This window comes from Drosophila subobscura, chromosome A, assembly GCF_008121235.1.
Source record: "Drosophila subobscura isolate 14011-0131.10 chromosome A, UCBerk_Dsub_1.0, whole genome shotgun sequence".
Lineage (NCBI taxonomy): Eukaryota > Metazoa > Arthropoda > Insecta > Diptera > Drosophilidae > Drosophila > Drosophila subobscura.
Genome location: NC_048530.1, coordinates 217,644 through 240,155, shown reverse-complemented (window position 1 = coordinate 240,155; position 22,512 = coordinate 217,644). Strand labels below are relative to the sequence as shown.

At 43.2% G+C, this 22,512-nt stretch overlaps 1 protein-coding gene across 1 annotated transcript; it reads left to right on the top strand.

The window, feature by feature from the left end:
- The first annotated feature begins 4,615 nt into the window (after nt 1-4,615).
- LOC117892165 lies at nt 4,616-22,134 on the top strand. Its single transcript, XM_034798234.1, has 3 exons — nt 4,616-5,096; nt 16,158-16,240; nt 22,103-22,134. Exons 1-3 carry the CDS (start codon nt 4,822-4,824, stop codon nt 22,132-22,134), a joined length of 390 nt encoding a protein of 129 aa, XP_034654125.1. The 5' UTR covers nt 4,616-4,821.
- Nucleotides 22,135-22,512: the final 378 nt, after the last annotated feature.

Genomic DNA, 22,512 nt, shown 5'->3' with positions numbered 1-22,512 from the left:
CCTTATGGCAAAGAAATCGAAGTCCAACGAGGCATTTTGGCTAAAATGTCTGAGATTATGAGCACACAGATAGTTGGCAAAGCCCATAAGCTGCCCTTCCAAAAGGCATTTTAGTCAACAATGCATCCCTTGATGGTTTGTATTGCTATCTATCGGAAAAGTACGAGATACAATACATTTTAACAAGTCGTCTTAACCAAGACATTGTTGAGAACTGTTTCGGCGCCATGAGGTCAAAAGGTGGACAATATAACCATCCGACTCCTCTTCAGTTTAAGTATAGGTTAAGAAAATATATTACAGGTATGACAAACTTATATTAATCAATGTATAAATAATTGATTCTAACAATACTAATTGTAAAATGTTTAGCTCTTTATTTCAGACAAGTTTCGATCGTGATTGTTTTTAGATTTGTTGTCTATTTTGTGTTGTTTTCCTTTATTATCAAAACTTTTCAATAATACTTTATTTTTATTTCAACTCAAAATGTCGAAGAAGATACCAGTGATGATTGGCTGAACATAAACATTAATTCGAAAGTAGATGCAAGCATCAAAGCTGAAGACGCTGAAGAGTTGGATGACTTTGCAGAAATAAATAAGGAGAATGTAGCGCTGGACGAGATGGAGCAGATGACGGAGGATGCCATTGAGTATTTGGCAGGATTTGTCATCAAAAAGTTGAAAATATTTAATGATCTGCCCGAGAATGCCAACTTCACTTACGTCGATGAAGTGTCGCATGGCGGTCTAATAAAACCGTCCACAAAGTTCAAGGAAGTAATTAAACAACTTTGAAACAATTTTTGCAAACACGATTAAAGAGAACTTTTCTGTAACGAAAAGCGTTCATCAAAAATTGTTAATGGCTGCAGATGGAGTAGGTGTAGATATGAGAGTAAAAAAAATTGTATTTAAGGATTAGAATTTACTTTAGAGTTAAGGCACTAAAGAAAAAAAATGTGTATTCAAAAGCAAAAACAAAGACTACTATCATGTAGCAAATTATTAAAAATTAAATTATAAAACAAACAAAACTCGTGTTTTTCACATTGCCTTCAAAGGGTTAATCAGCGAGAGCCTTTTCACTCGCACTTTTCACTCGTACAAATGTCTTAAAATTGCCGACGAGACCTCCTTTATAGTTTCTTCATGCTATAAAAGGAGATCTCGTCGGTGGCAGAGTTACTCGCTGCTAATTCTAATTCTCAGTGCTCGTTTGTTTGTCGACGCGGAAGCAAGCACTATATACTGATTAGGCAGCCAGTTTAAGGTCCGCTAGTACTCAGATCGAAAAAAAACTTGCTAGCAAAATGTGATATATATTTTGCTAACAGAAAAGTGTGACCAGAGATGAAACCCGCATTCCGTACGGTAACACTTATCAGGCAGCTGTGTTGTTTTGTTTACCTTTTTGAAAATGTGTGAAAATGGAATAAAAGGTTAATAAAACAATGAATGCAACATGGATCCATGCAGGAGATTATTTTAGTGAGACTTTTGCATGATTGGAGGAGGAGGACAATCAACGAAATAAGCGGCGACAACTTTGATTAAACCCATATCTGCAGGAAAAAACCAGGACGGTCTATACATTTGAGTATTTTAAATCTGTTGCATTCGATGGAAATCAATCGGCGAAATACTGGATTTAGCAGTATTTTTTGGAGGTTGGCAGGTCGAAAGGCGAAGGGCAAGGCGATCAACGGCGCCGGTGAGAAAGAGCGGGGAGAATTTAATATTGCGGGATCCACGAGCATGAAGCAACTATAAAAGCATAAAGCAACTATATAAGGAGGCCTCGTCGGTGGCAGAGTTACTCGCTGCTTTTCCTTACTGTCAGTGCTCGTTTGCTTGTCGACGCGGAAGGTTGGTCGCGGACAAAAATTTTTCAAGTGTTCATATTTGCGCCCAAAAATGAGTTGGTGCAGTTTATGCGGCAAGGTCGCGAAAGATTTGAAAGTGGTTCATGTACCGAAATGTTCAGAGAAGAGAAAATTGTGGGAGCAAAGTCTGAACTGCAGCCTTACTGTGAACTCGAAAATATGCGATTCACATTTCGATGCTTCACAGTGGAGGTCGCCACCAAAGGAAGGGCAGATATACATACATATAAAAAGAAGGCGACTGAAAGATGATGCTGTTCCGCAGGGCGAGCCTGAAGCAAAATTTGTTAAATTGGGCTTCGCCAACTCTAGTACGCAAACAGAGTAAGCTAAACATGCTGAAATAAATATATACAAACTTTCGATTTCAATACTCGAATGGATGTGGATACACTGCATTCAATAATACTCAAACTGCACAACAGAGGGTATCCCGTAGTTGTATCTGATTTGGGCTCCGGAAATCAAAGATTATGGAGAGAGCTTGGCGTATCGGAAAGTAAGTTTCTTATACGAATGAAAAAAGATAATAGAAGAGAAATATCAAAACATTTTTTTAGCAAATGCCTGGTTTAGCCATCCTGCGGATGAAAATTTGAAAATATTCGTTCTTTCGGACACTCCACATCTGATAAAGTTGGTCCGGAACCACTATGTCGACTCCGGTTTAATCAACGGAAAAAAATGGACTAAGACGACAGTACAGCAGACAATTAGTCTCAGTACTAAGTCAGAAGTTTCGATTTTATTCAAGATTACAGATAGTCACATTAATGTTGGCTCGCGTGCTAAACAAAAGGTCAAATTGGCAACGCAACTGTTCTCCAACACAACCGCCAGCGCCATTAGACGATGCTATGCATTGGGTAATGTCGTACAGGACGCATGCGAAACTGCTGATCTTTTTAAAATACTCAATGATTGGTTCGACGTCTTCAACTCAAAATTATCAACTGAAAATTGCATCCAGTCGACGCAGCCTTATGGCAAAGAAATCGAAGTCCAACGAGGCATTTTGGCTAAAATGTCTGAGATTATGAGCACACAGATAGTTGGCAAAGCCCATAAGCTGCCCTTCCAAAAAGGCATTTTAGTCAACAATGCATCCCTTGATGGTTTGTATTGCTATCTATCGGAAAAGTACGAGATACAATACATTTTAACAAGTCGTCTTAACCAAGACATTGTTGAGAACTGTTTCGGCGCCATGAGGTCAAAAGGTGGACAATATAACCATCCGACTCCTCTTCAGTTTAAGTATAGGTTAAGAAAATATATTACAGGTATGACAAACTTATATTAATCAATGTATAAATAATTGATTCTAACAATACTAATTGTAAAATGTTTAGCTCTTTATTTCAGACAAGTTTCGATCGTGATTGTTTTTAGATTTGGTGTCTATTTTGTGTTGTTCTCCTTTATTATCAAAACTTTTCAATAATACTTTATTTTTATATAGCCAAAAATACAGAATACGAACTCAAAATGTCGAAGAAGATACCAGTGATGATTGGCTGAACATAAACATTAATTCGAAAGTAGATGCAAGCATCAAAGCTGAAGACGCTGAAGAGTTGGATGACTTTGCAGAAATAAATAAGGAGAATGTAGCGCTGGACGAGATGGAGCAGATGACGGAGGATGCCATTGAGTATTTGGCAGGATTTGTCATCAAAAAGTTGAAAATATTTAATGATCTGCCCGAGAATGCCAACTTCACTTACGTCGATGAAGTGTCGCATGGCGGTCTAATAAAACCGTCCACAAAGTTCAAGGAAGTAATTAAACAACTTGAAACAATTTTTGCAAACACGATTAAAGAGAACTTTTCTGTAACGAAAAGCGTTCATCAAAAATTGTTAATGGCTGCAGATGGAGTAGGTGTAGATATGAGAAAAAAAAATTGTATTTAAGGATTAGAATTTACTTTAGAGTTAAGGCACTAAAGAAAAAAATGTATATTCAAAAGCAAAAACAAAGACTACTATCATGTAGCAAATTATTAAAAATTAAATTATAAAACAAACAAAACTCGTGTTTTTTCACATTGCCTTCAAAGGGTTAATCAGCGAGAGCCTTTTCACTCGCACTTTTCACTCGTACAAATGTCTTAAAATTGCCGACGAGACCTCCTTTATAGTTTCTTCATGCTATAAAAGGAGATCTCGTCGGTGGCAGAGTTACTCGCTGCTAATTCTAATTCTCAGTGCTCGTTTGCTTGTCGACGCGGAAGCAAGCACTATACTGATTAGGCAGCCAGTTTAAGGTCCGCTAGTACTCAGATCGAAAAAAAAACTTGCTAGCAAAATGTGATATATATTTTGCTAGCAGAAAAGTGTGACCAGAGATGAAACCCGCATTCCGTACGGTTACACTTATCAGGCAGCTGTGTTGTTTTGTTTACCTTTTTGAAAATGTGTGAAAATGGAATAAAAGGTTAATAAAACAATGAATGCAACATGGATCCATGCAGGAGATTATTTTAGTGAGACTCTTGCATGATTGGAGGAGGAGGACAATCAACGAAATAAGCGGCGACAACTTTGATTAAACCCATATCTGCAGGAAAAAACCAGGACGGTCTATACATTTGAGTATTTTAAATCTGTTGCATTCGATGGAAATCAATCGGCGAAATACTGGATTTAGCAGTATTTTTTGGAGGTTGGCAGGTCGAAAGGCGAAGGGCAAGGCGATCAACGGCGCCGGTGAGAAAGAGCGGGGAGAATTTAATATTGCGGGATCCACGAGCATGAAGCAACTATAAAAGCATAAAGCAACTATATAAGGAGGCCTCGTCGGTGGCAGAGTTACTCGCTGCTTTTCCTTACTGTCAGTGCTCGTTTGCTTGTCGACGCGGAAGGTTGGTCGCGGACAAAATTTTTTTTCAAGTGTTCATATTTGCGCCCAAAAATGAGTTGGTGCAGTTTATGCGGCAAGGTCGCGAAAGATTTGAAAGTGGTTCATGTACCGAAATGTTCAGAGAAGAGAAAATTGTGGGAGCAAAGTCTGAACTGCAGCCTTACTGTGAACTCGAAAATATGCGATTCACATTTCGATGCTTCACAGTGGAGGTCGCCACCAAAGGAAGGGCAGATATACATACATATAAAAGAAGGCGACTGAAAGATGATGCTGTTCCGCAGGGCGAGCCTGAAGCAAAATTTGTTAAATTGGGCTTCGCCAACTCTAGTACGCAAACAGAGTAAGCTAAACATGCTGAAATAAATATATACAAACTTTCGATTTCAATACTCGAATGGATGTGGATACACTGCATTCAATAATACTCAAACTGCACAACAGAGGGTATCCCGTAGTTGTATCTGATTTGGGCTCCGGAAATCAAAGATTATGGAGAGAGCTTGGCGTATCGGAAAGTAAGTTTCTTATACGAATGAAAAAGATAATAGAAGAGAAATATCAAAAAAATTTTTTAGCAAATGCCTGGTTTAGCCATCCTGCGGATGAAAATTTGAAAATATTCGTTCTTTCGGACACTCCACATCTGATAAAGTTGGTCCGGAACCACTATGTCGACTCCGGTTTAATCAACGGAAAAAAATGGACTAAGACGACAGTACAGCAGACAATTAGTCTCAGTACTAAGTCAGAAGTTTCGATTTTATTCAAGATTACAGATAGTCACATTAATGTTGGCTCGCGTGCTAAACAAAAGGTCAAATTGGCAACGCAACTGTTCTCCAACACAACCGCCAGCGCCATTAGACGATGCTATGCATTGGGTAATGTCGTACAGGACGCATGCGAAACTGCTGATCTTTTTAAAATACTCAATGATTGGTTCGACGTCTTCAACTCAAAATTATCAACTGAAAATTGCATCCAGTCGACGCAGCCTTATGGCAAAGAAATCGAAGTCCAACGAGGCATTTTGGCTAAAATGTCTGAGATTATGAGCACACAGATAGTTGGCAAAGCCCATAAGCTGCCCTTCCAAAAGGCATTTTAGTCAACAATGCATCCCTTGATGGTTTGTATTGCTATCTATCGGAAAAGTACGAGATACAATACATTTTAACAAGTCGTCTTAACCAAGACATTGTTGAGAACTGTTTCGGCGCCATGAGGTCAAAAGGTGGACAATATAACCATCCGACTCCTCTTCAGTTTAAGTATAGGTTAAGAAAATATATTACAGGTATGACAAACTTATATTAATCAATGTATAAATAATTGATTCTAACAATACTAATTGTAAAATGTTTAGCTCTTTATTTCAGACAAGTTTCGATCGTGATTGTTTTAGATTTGTTGTCTATTTTGTGTTGTTCTCCTTTATTATCAAAACTTTTCAATAATACTTTATTTTTATATAGCCAAAAATACAGAATACGAACTCAAAATGTCGAAGAAGATACCAGTGATGATTGGCTGAACATAAACATTAATTCGAAAGTAGATGCAAGCATCAAAGCTGAAGACGCTGAAGAGTTGGATGACTTTGCAGAAATAAATAAGGAGAATGTAGCGCTGGACGAGATGGAGCAGATGACGGAGGATGCCATTGAGTATTTGGCAGGATTTGTCATCAAAAAGTTGAAAATATTTAATGATCTGCCCGAGAATGCCAACTTCACTTACGTCGATGAAGTGTCGCATGGCGGTCTAATAAAACCGTCCACAAAGTTCAAGGAAGTAATTAAACAACTTGAAACAATTTTTGCAAACACGATTAAAGAGAACTTTTCTGTAACGAAAAGCGTTCATCAAAAATTGTTAATGGCTGCAGATGGAGTAGGTGTAGATATGAGAGTAAAAAAATTGTATTTAAGGATTAGAATTTACTTTAGAGTTAAGGCACTAAAGAAAAAAATGTATATTCAAAAGCAAAAACAAAGACTACTATCATGTAGCAAATTATTAAAAATTAAATTATAAAACAAACAAAACTCGTGTTTTTTCACATTGCCTTCAAAGGGTTAATCAGCGAGAGCCTTTTCACTCGCACTTTTCACTCGTACAAATGTCTTAAAATTGCCGACGAGACCTTTATAGTTTCTTCATGCTATAAAGGAGATCTCGTCGGTGGCAGAGTTACTCGCTGCTAATTCTAATTCTCAGTGCTCGTTTGCTTGTCGACGCGGAAGGTTGTTTGCGGACAAAATTTTTTTTCACATTTTTTAAAAATGTTTATATTCTCAAAGCAAAGACTACTATTATGTAGCAAACTATTAAAAATTAAATTATGAAACAATCATTATGTTTTAAATGATTAATCAGCACACTCCATTGTCGTTGCCCTCACATTTACAGCGAGAGCCCTTTCACTCGCACTATTTCATAATTTTTGCCGACGAGCCCTCCTTTATAGTTGCTTTATGGCCATGCCCTTGAACTTGGTTGAAGGGCAATAGAAGAGATGTGATCAGCTGCAGCGAGGAGAATGCATGGGGAATAAAGCAACTATAAAGGAGGTCTCGTCGGCTTTGTAGAGGGAAACGTACCAATGCTGTCACATAAAGAAACTATATAAGGAGGCCTCGTCGGTGGCAGAGTTACTCGCTGCTTTTTCTTACTGTCAGTGCTCGTTTGCTTGTCACATGAAGAAAATATAAAGGAGGTCTCGTCGGCAAAAACTAGGCAAACTTGCGAGTGAAAAGTGCGAGTGAACGGGCCCTCGCTGTAAGTTTGAGGGCAAAATTTTGTCGACAAGCAAACGAGCACTGAAAACTGGGGAGAGTAGCGAGTAACTCTGCCACCGACGAGATCTCCTTTATAGTTGCTTCATGGCTTGTCAATGCGGAAAATTACAGCGAGAGCCTTTTCGCTCGCACTTTTCACTCGTACAAATTTCTTAATATTGCCGACGAGACCTCCTTATAGTTGCTTCATGTGCTGTCAATAAGTTTGAGTGAGAGGGCGTGCAGATAGAGAGAGAGCAACTTAACAATAATAAGAGTACAAGCTGCTCATACTTGCGTCCCACCACAGTCATGGCAGTGAGCTGTAAGTGTGACTGAAACGACAATGGACAAACAAATTTGTCCGCGCACAACCTTCCGCGTCGAAGCAGACAAGCACTGAACGTAGGAGGAAATTACCCAAGGAACGCTGCCGATGACGAGACCTCCTTTATAGTTGCTTCATGGCATAGGGCACTACGCTGACAATGCAGGTAGTTGAAAAATAAACATCGGCAGTGTCAGGGCGTATTGTGTGTGACCGTGGAAAAAAAAATCGGGAAACGAAGCGAGAAGAGAAACAGACCGGCGGGAAATTTAGAGGACCTATTTTTTTGAATCTAAATAAAAAGTGAGTCCAGCAGAAAGGGAAAGAATCCCTGATTGACAAATTTTTTAAAACCCATAGGGATTACTTGAACCTGTTGGCCTCCCGCATATGGGCAAAAACTCCAACCACCCGGCCCGCGAATCCAGGTCACGCCCCTGCCCGGGCGCGAGCCCGCCACCGCAGCACCAGCAACAGATAATAAAATAAATAATTATATTAAATGCGCCCACATAAACACACCTTAAACAGCGCCTACATAAATAAATACGCCCACAACAGCAGCAGCACTTAAAACAAATACACCGACATAAATACATATGTAAATACTCATAAACACATATATGTACATATATATACATACATACATATATATTAAACATAATATTTTAATATTTAATTCTATTAGCCGTCCCCATATAAATTTATCACCCATCTTTATGTAGTATTTGTATATTTATTTATTTATTTATTTATATTTATTCTTTTCCGAGGCGGGAGTAGGCGGACGCGCCACAAAGTTTAGTGTAGGGAATATTAATTAAGTATGTGTTAAGTTTTTGAGTTACAAATTATAACGTTGATATGAAGTGCTAGTGTGTTTAGTTTGGGGGGGAAAGGGGAATTATCGTTTGTTGGTTCGAGATGTCCGAACAGTTGGTTTGTTGTCCGACCTGGGGGCCTGGGAAAAACCTATCCCTGGGATGACTGGCTAGCCGGCCTTGCCCCAACACCAATACAGGTTTGTAACAATAATGGCGCCCAATCTAAGAAATCTATGAGTCGCAGTCAGTTCTCGAACACGAAAGAGGGAGAGTACTGCTGCGAATCATAAAAGTCGAGGAGTTTATTAATGTCCAGCGGAGAGGAACGATCTCGAGTGGTAATCTGCAGTCAGGGTCCGTCTGTGTTCCGGTGGCCTGTGAGGAGCTGTGAAGGTGGGCTCGCAGATGCACGGCGATGAGGGATCTAAAATGTAGGAATCCACGAAGTAAATTGTTTTTTTTTGTTTGTATGAAAACTTATCTGACAGAGGGAAGCCGGAGCTCTCAAAGGGGTTTAGGTTGGCACTGGCTGAGGAGAGTTCTCAAGCCATTTTGCAACCGACCCGTTGCCTGGTGGACGAAAGGGAGCCTGGAAAGAAAAAACACCCGAAGTTAGATAAGATGAAGTTTTTTTTTGCGTATGTTTGTATCTGAATTTAGCTGACAGAGGGAAGCCGGAGCTCTCAAGGGGGTTAAGGTTTGGCACTGGCTGAGGAGAATCCTCAAGCCAGTTAGCAACCGGCCCGTTGCCTGGTGGACAAAAGAGAGCCTGGAAAGGAAAAAATACCCAAAGATAGTTAAGTTCGAGTAGTTTTTTTGTGCTGCTTCTCCTACTTACCGCTGGAGGAGGCCGGGACGGTAGTATCTCGTAGAGAGTTTTGCTGTAGGTGGCCCGTGGGGACATTTAGTCGGCCACGCGATGCACCTGGAGCAGCTACAGGATCCCGAAAATATCCTTCAGTAGAGTAGTGGGACAGAAGCAGCTAGGTAGCAGAGTGAGCGCCCTTGACTCTTAATCTTCTGTAGAAGATGAGAGGTCAACAGCGCTCGCGAAGAAGTTGAAGGCGTTGGACAAGCAAAGACGTAGGGAACCATGTGCAGATGGCTCCAGTAGCAGTTGTGGTTACTTTTCCCTCTTTGTGTTGATCTTGCAGTATTTTGAAGTTCCGTGTTGAGTTTTGTTTAAGTTTTTGAGTTTCAGTGGAAGAGAGAAAAGTTAGTTAGGAAGAGCAGTTACAATTTACGGTCAAAGGTGAAAATGACTCGCGGGACTCCTCCGTTAGGAAACCTGCCGGAACAGATGCGAGGAGGAGATAGACAAGGCGCAGAAGGAGGCGAGAACGACAGCTGGAATCTGCCGAAGACCACAAAAGAATTGCCGTCTGAAATTCTTTCGGCCATAAACGTCGCCATAGCGGAAGCGCAGGAGACGCAGAGAGGTGCTATGGCGGACACCATCAGCAGGACGTTGCAAGAGGAGATACGTCGAGGATTTATGGAGCTGATGGGTGCCATAACGGAGGCAATGACGCCCCTGCGCCAGAAAGGGGAGTTGATCCAGGATATGGGCTGGGAGGATGGTCCAAATGGCAGAGAAGGCGGTCCGGCGGCTCCAGAATGGCGAAGGCAGAGTACCGGCACCAGACCAAAAGGTTCCGTGGAACAACAGGAGCAGATTCCACAAGCGCCTCCAAGGAAGCCGGAGAGACGGAGCCAAAATTGGTCCCGCAGGGTGGAAGATGGCGATCTGGAGACGAGACCGAGAGGACTGGAACGGTAACCAGCAGGAGAAAGCGGAGCTGGGCGATTCACGAGGCCCTACGAGAGGCGAGACGAGTGGAGAGAGCCGAGATGGGGACGCGTCGACAAGTGGGACATCCACTTCGACGGCGACCCAGACCCAGCCAAACTGACGGTGGAGGATTTTGTCTTTCGGGTCGAATTTCTCCAGAGGCAGAGTCGACGCTCGTGGGACGAAGTCCTGGATAATTTTCACCATCTGGTGAGAGGACGGGCTGCCGAGTGGTACTGGCAGTTTGTACGAGAGAGGCCTCCAGAAGCACTAACCAAATAGTATAGTAGACTCTCAACTTGGGCCAAGCGAAACGTCTCCGCTAAATGTGCGTCGCGGAGTCCCAGGAGTCCCGTTCCGTCAAAACTCCATGCTTGTTCACACCGTGACGCTGAATACTCTAACGGAAAATATCTGAAACGCAAAGTCAATTGCCGTAATTCATTATTTGTATACTTATTCAGATGTTTATATCCGTTACCCCTTTCATCCTAAATTATTTAAAGCATATAAAGGTCACACAAAATAAATTTATTTTGATATTGAGGGGCAAGCTTCTTCATAAAGTCTTGAGGGTTTTCATTTTTAATGGTATGTGAGCTCACAAGCAACAAAAAGATTGCAAAAGGTTTCAAGCGCTAACAATTAAATCGCACATGAAGTCGAGAACAGAAACGACGACGAGAACAGCAATTGAAAAGTTGTATGTACATACATATATATACACATGTGTATGCATATATACATACATATATATGTGTTTATATATATCTGAAAAGATTTGTCTGTAAAAGATGGATTTGGTAACAATGTTGATAATACGGCAGCAACGAAGTCGAGAAGCGACGGCGTTACCATAATATGCATAACATTTTGAATAAAGCTGTATAAAATCTGCATTTAAAACAATTACAGCATTCAAATACAATAACAACTTTTATTGGTATATTTATTTTTTCCAACCCCCAAGGGTCTGGCTACCAACCCCCACCCCTCATTCTGCACATGTTGCGGCAGGTCGGTTCATACGCCAAGCCCCGAAAACAAAATCAAATCATCAAAACGAATTTTGGTTCCATCACAGTTCAGCAAGTCAACGCACCAACACATACATACATTGCTTGCAGTGTCCGTGTGAATGAAGACAAAACCGGTTTGAAGCGCTACAAAATCATTGGCTACACGCACTTATCCAAATGTAGCTGGGGCTTCTAGCTGCGCGCTCTACACGCACTAATACCCATGTAGCTTGGGCTTCTAGCTGCGTGTTCTACACGCACTAATACTTGTAGCCGGGACTCCAAGCAGAGGCCTGGGACTCCGCGACGCACATTTAGCGGTGACGTTTTGCTTCTTCACAGCTGGAAGTCTATTATACCATTTGGTTAGTGGTTCAAACCACTGCAAATATAGTCCGATAGTTTTCTCGTGCTCGACAGGAAAACAATTCCTTGTTTTTCCACCTCTGGTGTGGTGTCCATACCAGCCTCATCCGCACATTCTTCATTTGGCGTCAACAGGTGGGGAAGACAATAAGAAGTTTTTGTCGGTACCTACGCCTGGTGGATCAAGGCCATCTAGCGCATCCGTGCAATCAACGCCGACCACGGGGACTCACAACTCAAAGTCCTCAGGTACTCCAAGGGCCTCCACGAGTGCTACTGCGGCGAGGACAAAATCGGTTCTGTTTCCTTCGCTGATCACGCATAAGGTGCTTTCGCCTCAACACCCGAAATCAGACAGTTCTCGCCCCACACTCCCAATGGCACAGTCGACCGTCACCTCCGCACGGGCCAATTTTGTGGCAGCCATCGATAGGCTGACCACCTTGGAACATGTGGGCCAAGGTGGATGCTGAGTTTGAGGCCTGTTCGGTGGCAATGCTGTGCGAGGCCCGGAAGACCAACAGGAAATTCAAAATATATACGGCGAATGCCACGAGGGCTATGCCTCCCAGGGCGGCTGCCCCCCTGTGATATTGAAGTTTTCACAGGGGATTACGTCCGCTGGCCTACGTTCCGGCACTTATTCACCGAGATATATATCGACAATCCGAGGCTATCTCCAGTGGAGAAGCTGTACCACCTCTCCAGTAAGACCCGTGGCGATCCGAAAGCCATAGTCCCCACTCACCAACGACGGTTTTGAGGCATCATGGTCAGCCCTCCCTAGCCGATATGAAAATAATCGACTCCTGGTGACCAACCAAATCCTTTTATTGCTGCCTCGCGTGGGTTCCGAGACCAGTCGTGCCTTGAAAGACCTTCAGAGCACCATTCAAGGGGTTCTAATCGCCCTGGCCCACTCCAAGGCCAGCACAGACAATTGGGATAGTCTGCTTGTGACTATCTGAGACTCCAAGCTGCCAAAACTGACCCGGGCTCTGTGGGAAGCGTCAGTAACTGACAAGAAGGAAATGCCTCCATGGACGGAAATCGACTCCTTTCTTACACAGCGATACTTGACGTTAGAGGCCATGGAGAGCGACCCTTCCCAGGCTAGGAGCGATCAGTATCCGCCACCGTCCAAAAGCAATCAAAATCCGCAACCCCCCGGAAGCCACGAGGAATTTTCAATCCTTCAATACCCACGTGAATCCGAAGAAGTGTGATCTCTGTTCCAGGGAAAGTCACCCAATCCGACTCTGCCCGCATTTCCTACAAATGGATGTTGAAGCACGTTCTAGCTGCATTAAGACGAAGCAGTTGTGCTTAAACTGTTTTGCCCGAGGTCACTAGCTACGAGAGTGTACAAGTGCCCACAATTGATTCACGTGTGGAGCCCGTCACCACACGCTGCTGCATCACGGTACTCCAGCATCCAGTGAGTCGTCCACATCCGCGCACCTTTCCAGTTCTTCCGACGCTCAGGCCACCGTGCAAAACTACTTCACCTCGTGCACCAGGCCCGTTCTTCTAGGCACGGCAATAATTAACATTTGCCACCTGGGGACAAATTTCCGCGCCCGAGCTCTGATCGACGCAGGCTCCGAAGCATCGATCATTACGGAACGACTGTTCCACCATTCAATTGCCTTTCCAACGAATCCAGACACAGGTCTCGAGCCTAAATCAGACAGTATCCGCTCAGTCCAATAATCTCTGTCAGATTTCCATCCGCTCTCCGACATAGCCGGGCTTACAATTAAACGCCGCAGCTTGCTTTATCCCGGAATTGCCAAGGTATATTCCGTTGCATTCGATCGCGCAAAGTCTGTTGACAGACTTGCCGAGCACTCCATTAGCGGATCCTACATTTTTCAACAGCTCCCCAATCGATGTACTGATTGGAGCCGATATTCTACCATCCGTAATATTAAGCGGCGTCCCGCCCATCAAATGCGACTCTCTACTCGGCCAAGAAACCATTTTCGGATGGGTGCTCACAGGTCCCGTCAAAAACTTAGATCTGTCTAATACGGCGACCCAGCGACTTGCATCTTTTCAAGTCAAATTTCCAGAGCCTATTCCAATGTCCTAAATGTGCCAATACTTACTCCGTTCCGTTCCGAAATTACTAATGCTTCTTCGATTTCGTCATTTCGTCCTAGCCTTCCGCATGCATACATGGCGTCTCGGTCGCATGGCGACCGCACCACTCCGAGCAGACGTTCACGAGGTACTGAGTCCTACCAATGCCGAGTCTGCTCTGAAATCCATCCTCTACGGCAGTGTCGCCGATTTTTCCGCCTAAGGACCGAAGATAGGCTCCGAGCTGTCCGAAACTACTGCACAAAATTGCCTGGCTCACCAGCTCTCCGGACAGGATTGCCGAAGCGGCGACCGGTGTAGGGTGTGTGACCGGAGCCACCCCACTTTGCTGCACATGGACGGTGCGCAACTGCCGCCCACTTCTCGACTTTCAGCCCCCGCACCACTTCTAGTGCCATCTGCGGCTTCTGCGTCCCAGGCCGGACACCGCCTTCGAGACCCAGGATCTCCTTTTGCAGTACTGCAAGGGGAGGATGTTGAAAGTAGCAGCAGCGAGTTAGCAGCGGAGTGTTGCTAACAGCCGGAGCTCGCTCTCCCTCTCACTTTCTGCGCTCTCGCTCTCTCTCTTTTCTGGCGCTCGCGAGCTGGCGGGCAGCCAGCCTCTAAGCTAAGATCAGTTATCTACTCACCCCCGTACATAACGGTATACGTGAGTCAACATACACATTCGATTCTACATACATACCAAGTTACTTCTTTTACATACATACAATTCCATACATACAATTTTACACCGGCGCCGTTCGAGTGTTTCAATAAACCACCTGTATATAAGTTAACACATAAGCCTAACTTAGCGCACAAGAAATGTGAAATATCATGTGCCTAACTTATCCAGTCTGATAGGGAGGGCGCCGATGCAGTAGATGCCGTTGCAGCGGGCGGCTCTGTTATCTGTTTGGGCGCCAGCGATCGCATGATCTTGTTAACGCGCGGGCGGCTCTTATCTCTTTTGTGCTCTTTTTATTTCCCCTTCGCTGATCGTTCATGAGTTGGGACTATAAAAACAAGGTCGCATACGACAGCGACGAGAGCCTAGACTTATTGTACCAGCCCCCAGTCAGAACAGTACAGAATCAATTTAAAATGGATCCAGCCATGATTAAAGCGTTAGTAGAAGGCGCAATCAACACAGCCCTCGTCGAACAGGAACGACGACTGAGTGCAGAATTTGGCAGGGAGCTCGAAAAAGTTAGAAATAGTGTTAGCGCCCTAACTGTAGGTGCCCCTCAGGTGGAAACTTATAAGAGAGTGACCATTGACACTAATATAAAATGTGAAGTGAAACTAGATATCATAAAATCAGTACCAACTTTCAACGGGAATCATGAGGAATATGTGTCTTGGAGACAATCTGCTCTAGATGCGTTTTCAAAAACTACACTGGTAGTCAGACACACCACGAAGCTGTGGCCATCATAAAAAATAAAATCTGTGGAACAGCTCGAGCATTGCTCACATCGCACAACACGGTGCTCAATTTTAATGCAATCATAGCTAGACTTGATTGCACATATGCGGACAAAATATCCCTACGAGTATTTCGTCAACACTTGGAAATGGTTAGGCAGGATGAAACCGATCTAATGGAATATTATGACGAAGTCGAGAGAAAGCTCACGCTCCTCACTAACAAAGTGGTCATGACTCATAAGGAGGAGGCAGCTACCATTTTCAACGAGGAAATTAGGAATGATGCTTTACACCATAAAGCAACTATAAGGGAGATCTCGACGGTGGCAGAGCTACTCGCTACTTTCTCCAATTTTCAGTGCTCGTTTGCTTGTCGACGCGGAAGGTTGGGTGCGAAAAAAAATTTTTCAAGTGTTTACCGTACATATTTGCGCCCAAAAATGAGTTGGTGCGAAAGATGTGAAATTGGCTCATGTACCGGTATCTTTAGAGAAGAGAAAATTGTGGGAGCAAAGTCTGAACTGCAGCCTTACTGTGAACTCGAAAATATGCGATTCACATTTCGATGCTTCACAGTGGAGGTCGCCACCAAAGGAAGGGCAGATATATAAAAGAAGGCGACTGAAAGCAGATGCTGTTCCGCAGGGCGAGCCTGAACCAAAATTAGTTAAATTAGGCTTCGCAGACTCGAGTACACAAACAGAGTAAGCTAAACATGCTGAAATAAGTATATACAAACTTTAAATGCTACAAATAATTTATGTGTAATGCAGGGACGCATTGATAAATCATACAGCACGTGTGGAGAACGAGAGCCTAAGGGAACGGATTCGTCTAATGCAGAAGGAAATGGATTCTTTACTAGAGCAACTTGAGGACCATACGGATTTGGAAATCAGTTGTAATTTAGATATAAAAACTTTTTATTTCAAAATTAGAATTTATTTAGGAGTTAAGACTCTTAATAAGAAAATTAACATTTAAAAACAAAAACAAAAACAAAGAATACTCTCTTGTAGCAAATTATTAAAAATTAAATTATGAAACAAACTAAACTTGTGTTTTTTAACATTGCCTTCAAAGGGTTAATCAGCGAGAGCCCGTTCACTCGCACTTTTCACTCGCAAGTTTCCCTAGTTTTTGCCGACGAGACCTCCTTTATAGTTGCTTTATGCCCAGGGATACGGCCGTGCCGAGCCCTGCTTTACAAGCATTCATAGCGGGCCTCAAGAGGCCGCTAAAATTGTTCGTTTTCCCGGTGTTGGAAGCTGCCAAGCTTTTTCGGCAACTCTGACTCCACATTTACGACAAATTATTCTCCGTTTTAGTTTTTATATATTTTGTTTATTATTCGACGAATTTATCCAATTTATAGGGGCGTGGCCGTGAAGCACGATTCGGTGCGTTAAACTTCACAATAATTTAGAGCTCGATTAATATAACGCGTTCGCGTTGGACATAGAAAATAATTGGACTGCTCGGATGCAGATTGGATGCGCGGCGATCGACAATATTTTGGACTGGGGCAAAGAAAAGGTCAAAGCACTGCAATATAAGCAGAACGAAGGGTGCATACACATGCGTGCGCTTCTATGCACTATAAGCTGGGAGCGATGAGCGCGACAATAGCAAACTAGTATAAGAGATTTCAAATAGAGGGCAAATATAAGCAAGGCGAGCTGATCTTAATAATTATGTATTGCTGCTGCTTCGAACACCCGGCACAGCCCAAGAATTTGCCATCCGCCTTAGCTCTAGCGCGCGAGGCAAAAAATAGCATTGAGAGAAGCGCATTTGCCGCTACGTATGCAAAGGTGATCGAGGAATAAAACCATTCAGGCGACGGCAATAGACAGGGTCATCGGGCCCAGGCCAGGCAAGGTAGAAGTCAGGAAAAGAACCCACATTTTGTGGGAAAAAGTAGTCAAAATAGGCAGCAACAGTGTGATCCTGGCCAAAGCCAAACGATAAAGAGGCCCCACAACAAAACCAAGTGCAGCCTATGGAGGTTGACCCATCGATGTCTAGGTTTAGGCAACAGACCAATTGGCGGAAACCACAGAGCGACGTCACAAAGGGCGAAGCTCAGAAAAGGCGTCTGGGCAAAGAGGCCAACGGATAAATAATAAAATACAGCAGGCCTCTAACCAAGGGGAACAAGAATATGCAAACTTAGCCGAGGCCGCGGTTGCGAAAATTGACGAAGAAAGTGACTCGGCTAGCGGCAACGACCTGTTGAATTTTTTAGGGAGCGCTCCCAATTGCCGTTCGTCGAGCAGTTGGCTGGCAGAACACTAAAAATTTTAATTGAAACTGGTGCGGCTAAAAATTACGTAAAGCCCATAAAGGAGCTGAAAAACGTAACTTCGGTCGACACCCCCCTCACCGTAAGCTCGATACATGGCTCCAGTGAAATCAAAAACAAGTGCCTAATGCAGATTTTCGGGCTAAGCGCCCCATTATTTTTCTTAGACACTCTAAATACGTTTGATGCCATTATGGGTTCCGATTTGCTTACTCGAGCGGGAGCGGCATTGAACCTGCGCAGCAGAACAATCAGATACGGAAACGCAACTCAACAACTTAGGTTCCACAACTGTGACAATGTAAATTTCACCAAAGTCGATGACTTGGTGGTCCCAGGCTCGGTAAAATCCGAGTTTAAAAAGATGATACTGAAGAGAATTAAAGTTTTTTGGACCTCTAACGAGGCGCTTCCCTTTAACACCTCAGTCGTCGCCACCATCCGAACTGAGAATGACGAGCCAGTCTACTCCAAATTATACCCCTACCCTATGGGAGCAGCAGACTTCGTAAACAAGAAAGTCAAAGAACTGCTGACGGACGGCATAATCAGGCTATCTAGGTCTCCATACAACGGCCCAATTTGGGTTGTAGACAAAAAGAAATCTGACGCCAACGGCAACAGGAAAAAGCGGCTGGTAATCGACTTCAGAAAACTGAACGAGCGAACAATCGCCGATCGATACCCCATGCCAAGAATACCCATGATTCTAGCGAATCAGGGTACCACAAGATACACATGGCGGAAAAAGACCGTGAAAAAAATTTGTTTTCAATTAACGGAGAGAAATACGAGTTTTGCCGGTTACCCTTTGGACTAAAGAATGCTGGGAGTATTTTCCAAAGGGTGATCGACGATGTTCCACGAGAAAAAATTGGGAAAATATGTTATGTCTATGTAGATGATGTAATAATTTTTTCCGAAAACGAAAATGATCACGTTAAACACATCGACACAGTGCTAAAACGCCTCTGCGATTCAAACATGAGAGTGGCCCCAGAAAAGACAAAGCTCTTTAAAGAAAGCGTAGAGTTCTTAGGCTTCATAGTTACCAGGGGAGGAGCCAAGACTGACCCAGAAAAAGTACGGGCAAAGTAAAGGAATACACTGAACCCAAAACACTGTTCAGCCTCGGGCTGGCGAGCTATTACAGGAGCTTTGTCAGAGATTTCGCGACAGTCAGCAAACACATGTCCAAGAAAGTTGCGATTCAGTTCGGTGAAACGCAACGCAACGCATTCGACCGTCTGCGAAACATTTTGGCGTCAGAGGACGTCATCCTTACGTACCCTGATTTCACTACCCTTCGATCTAACTACCGATGCCTAACTAACGATCCCAAAACGGCAGGCCAATCGCAATGATATCGCGAACACTAAAAGATTGCGAAGTAAACTACGCCACAAACGAAAGGGAGTTGTTGGCAATTGTATGGGCTATAGGAAATTACAAAATTACTTATACGGTACCAAGGAAGTAAGAATCTTTACCGATCACCAGCCCTTAACATTGGCTGTGTCCGATAGGAACACAAATGCCAAAATCAAACGGTGGAAAGCCTTTATAGAGGAACATAACGCTAAGGTGTTCTACAAACCGGGTAAGGAAAACTTCGTGGCCGACGCCCTGTCCCGATAAAACATAAATAACCTACAAGAAGAGCCTCAGTCCGATGCTGCCACGGTGCACAGCGAGCTCTCTCTGTCTTACACAGTGGAAACCACGGATAAGCCCCTCAACTGTTTCAGAAACCAAATAAATCTGGATAATTATCGATTCGTTGACGAACCAAATCCCTACGGTTTCTAGCCTAGGGGCCCAATCTGAACGTAGTGCAGAGGTTAACCAAGCAGGTTACCAATGTACGATATGTGAGCTGTCATTCCGCACTAAAAGCGGACTTGGCGTCCACATGTCACGTCGGCACAAGGATGAGTTTGATAGACTTCGTCTACGTACCGACGTAAAGGCACAATGGAGTGAGGAAGAGCTAAGTATGTAAGCGCGAAAAGAGATTGAACTCGCAGTAAATGGAGAAAGATTTCTAAATAAGAAGCTAGCGGAAGTATTTACTAACCGTAGCGTCGACGCCATAAAGAAATGTCCAAAATAGAGCAGCTAAGGGGTCAAGCTGCTCACCTCCCAGAAGCCTTAGAATCTGAAACCATACAGCGCCGCCCTAGTACACGCGAGCAAAATCTCTTAGTACCACCTACAGAACCTCTCGGAAACATTCCAGCCGAACTGTCGAACAGGGAAATCCTGGCAGCACTACAAGGGTACCCCCTCGTAGTGTGCAGTGACCAATGGAGAGTTGAAGCTCTACAATCCATCATAGCTGGTGCGGAGGCTTCGGGCAAAGAAATCACTCTTCAGCGCTTGTCCACCTACCTTTTGGAAATATTTCCTCAACCGAATGAGCGCCCCATTCATGCAAGGCCTCCCCGGAGACCACGCAATAGGAGACAAGGTAGGCGACAGCAATACGCCCTAACACAGCGTAATTGGGACAAGCACAGAGGTCGCTGCCTAAAAGCCATTTTGGATGGAACTGAGGGAACAGATTCCAACTGGTATTATGCTACGCATAATGAACCTGATTCTTTGGTGCGGAAAGCTACCTGTACCCATCCGACAGGCTCGAACCATCTTCATTCCGAAGAAGGTACGAGCATCTCGACCACAAGACTTTCGTCCTATAACGGTACCATCTGTTATGGTTAGGTGACTAAATGCCATTTTGGCTTCCCGATTGTCCTTATCAGTCAATTGGGACCCGCGTCAGCGAGGGTTCCTACCAACAGACGGATGTGCCGACAATACGACGATAGTCGATCTGATTCTAAGGGACCACCATAAACGTTGTAAATCATGCTTTATCGCCACATTAGATAAGCAAAGCATTTGACTCCGTGTCTCATGCAGCGGTTATTAATTTGCTTACCGCTTACGCTGCCCCTACGGAATTTGTCGACTACGTACAACACTCGTACGAAGTCTGTGGCACAACGCTCAATGGAGAAGGATTGTAACATATAACGTAGGTGGGTATATGTTGACACCACGAGCTGATGTTAGTGTAGCGACCAGAGGAGCACGCGCTTGTTCCGGCTCTGCTGTCGTCGGCTGGGGGGGTTAAAAAAGACCACTGTGCTACCTGCTCGCTTTGTATATACATAATTACATTAAAATTCGCGTGCTTGTTTAGGCCAAACACAAGTTCGATCGGACAGACAGGAAGGATAGGAAAACACATAAAATTGACTAGTTATGACACTGCAAGATGTTGTTGCAAAAGCCAAATTGGTTTTGGTTGTTTCACTGCTGCGCTGGTGTTGCTACGACAGCTGGTGCCCACCCTACCATGATCATCTTAGCCGCAAGCCCAAAATAGTGGCCGATGATCCCTTAAACAACATAACACTCTAACCTACTTCCATACTACGACGAGACATGGCACCCACAATCCGAACAACTAGAACATATTGAAATTCAAATTAAAACTTATTTATTATAACAGAATGCTCATGGAAAAAAAACGTATACATATATACAAGGGAATTTAAGCGTGCTTCACAACAAGGTTATCACGCAAGAAAAAAAAGGTTTAGGAAAGAAGAAAAGAGGTAAAAATAATATATGTTTGTATGTATAAATAAAGAAAATAATAAATGGTTTGAAATTAATGAAATTCACATAAGTACATATATGTATGTATATGTCGAAAAGAAAAAAAAATTGTTAAAACTATATTAGTGCGCTCTTATACTCTCTCCTTCCTCATTCCCTCTCTCATAATCTTTGTAACATGCAATACAAGTAATTTGGTTTCCACTTACGTGCATATTTCGGAACCTTCCATCTCCAAAATCGCTTTTTTCGATGCGAGGCGGCGAATCTGTGGCACTCTTTAAAAAGGGAATAGAAAAAAACAAAAGAAAGCACAAAAAAAAAATCTAAGGCGAAGAGCTAATACTTTTTTTTCTTCGCTCTCGCGATCTTCGTCTTCTCTCTCTTCTACGCTCGCCTATTTTCGGCTATCAACGCCACTGTGGTGAATACCTGAACACATTAGAAGAGAGAGACATGCACGAAGAACAAAAAAAGGGAAGTGGAACGTCGATTGCACCAATTAACGGCGTTTTCTAATGCTCCACACAATATTCAAATCTTTAACCACTTTTATGTAACTTTTACATTCCTCGAATCTCTTAATGTTTCATTTTTCACTTAACCCTACCAAACTTATTTTACACTTAGGCTAGGGTGAAAACAAAAGAAAGCTAGAGGTATGTATAAAAAAATTTAAACGAAGGGTTATTTAACCGACATTCCCGGTTATCAAATCGCGGCTGCCCCGTCCAGACGGTGGCTTCGGAGGTGCGAATTAAACTATTTCTCGTCCAATTGCAGCGGCTTCTATCGGCTTCAGTTGCGCCTACTAGCGGCGAATTCCCGATCGCTAGGAGCGCAATCAATTATTAATTATTCGGCACTGCCGTAGAGAAAACAGCTGTTTTTGTTTATTGCTTCTCAAATCGGCGAATTTAGTTATTTTATTGCCTTTATTTTAAAGGTGATTGAAGTCGTAGCTTCGACATAAAAGATTTGCACTAAGTACTAAACGCCAATCTGCACTTGCAAAACAAAAAAAAAAAGAAAAGAGAGAAAACAAAAAAATTGATTCTACCGTTTCACCATTTTCTGCTTAACAAAAACACGAACAAAAATGTATGGCTTACCGCTTATTTGAGTTTGGCACATTTTTTTTAATATTCCAAGCGGCCCAGCGACTGCTGTACTTAAATTCATGTATTTACTTA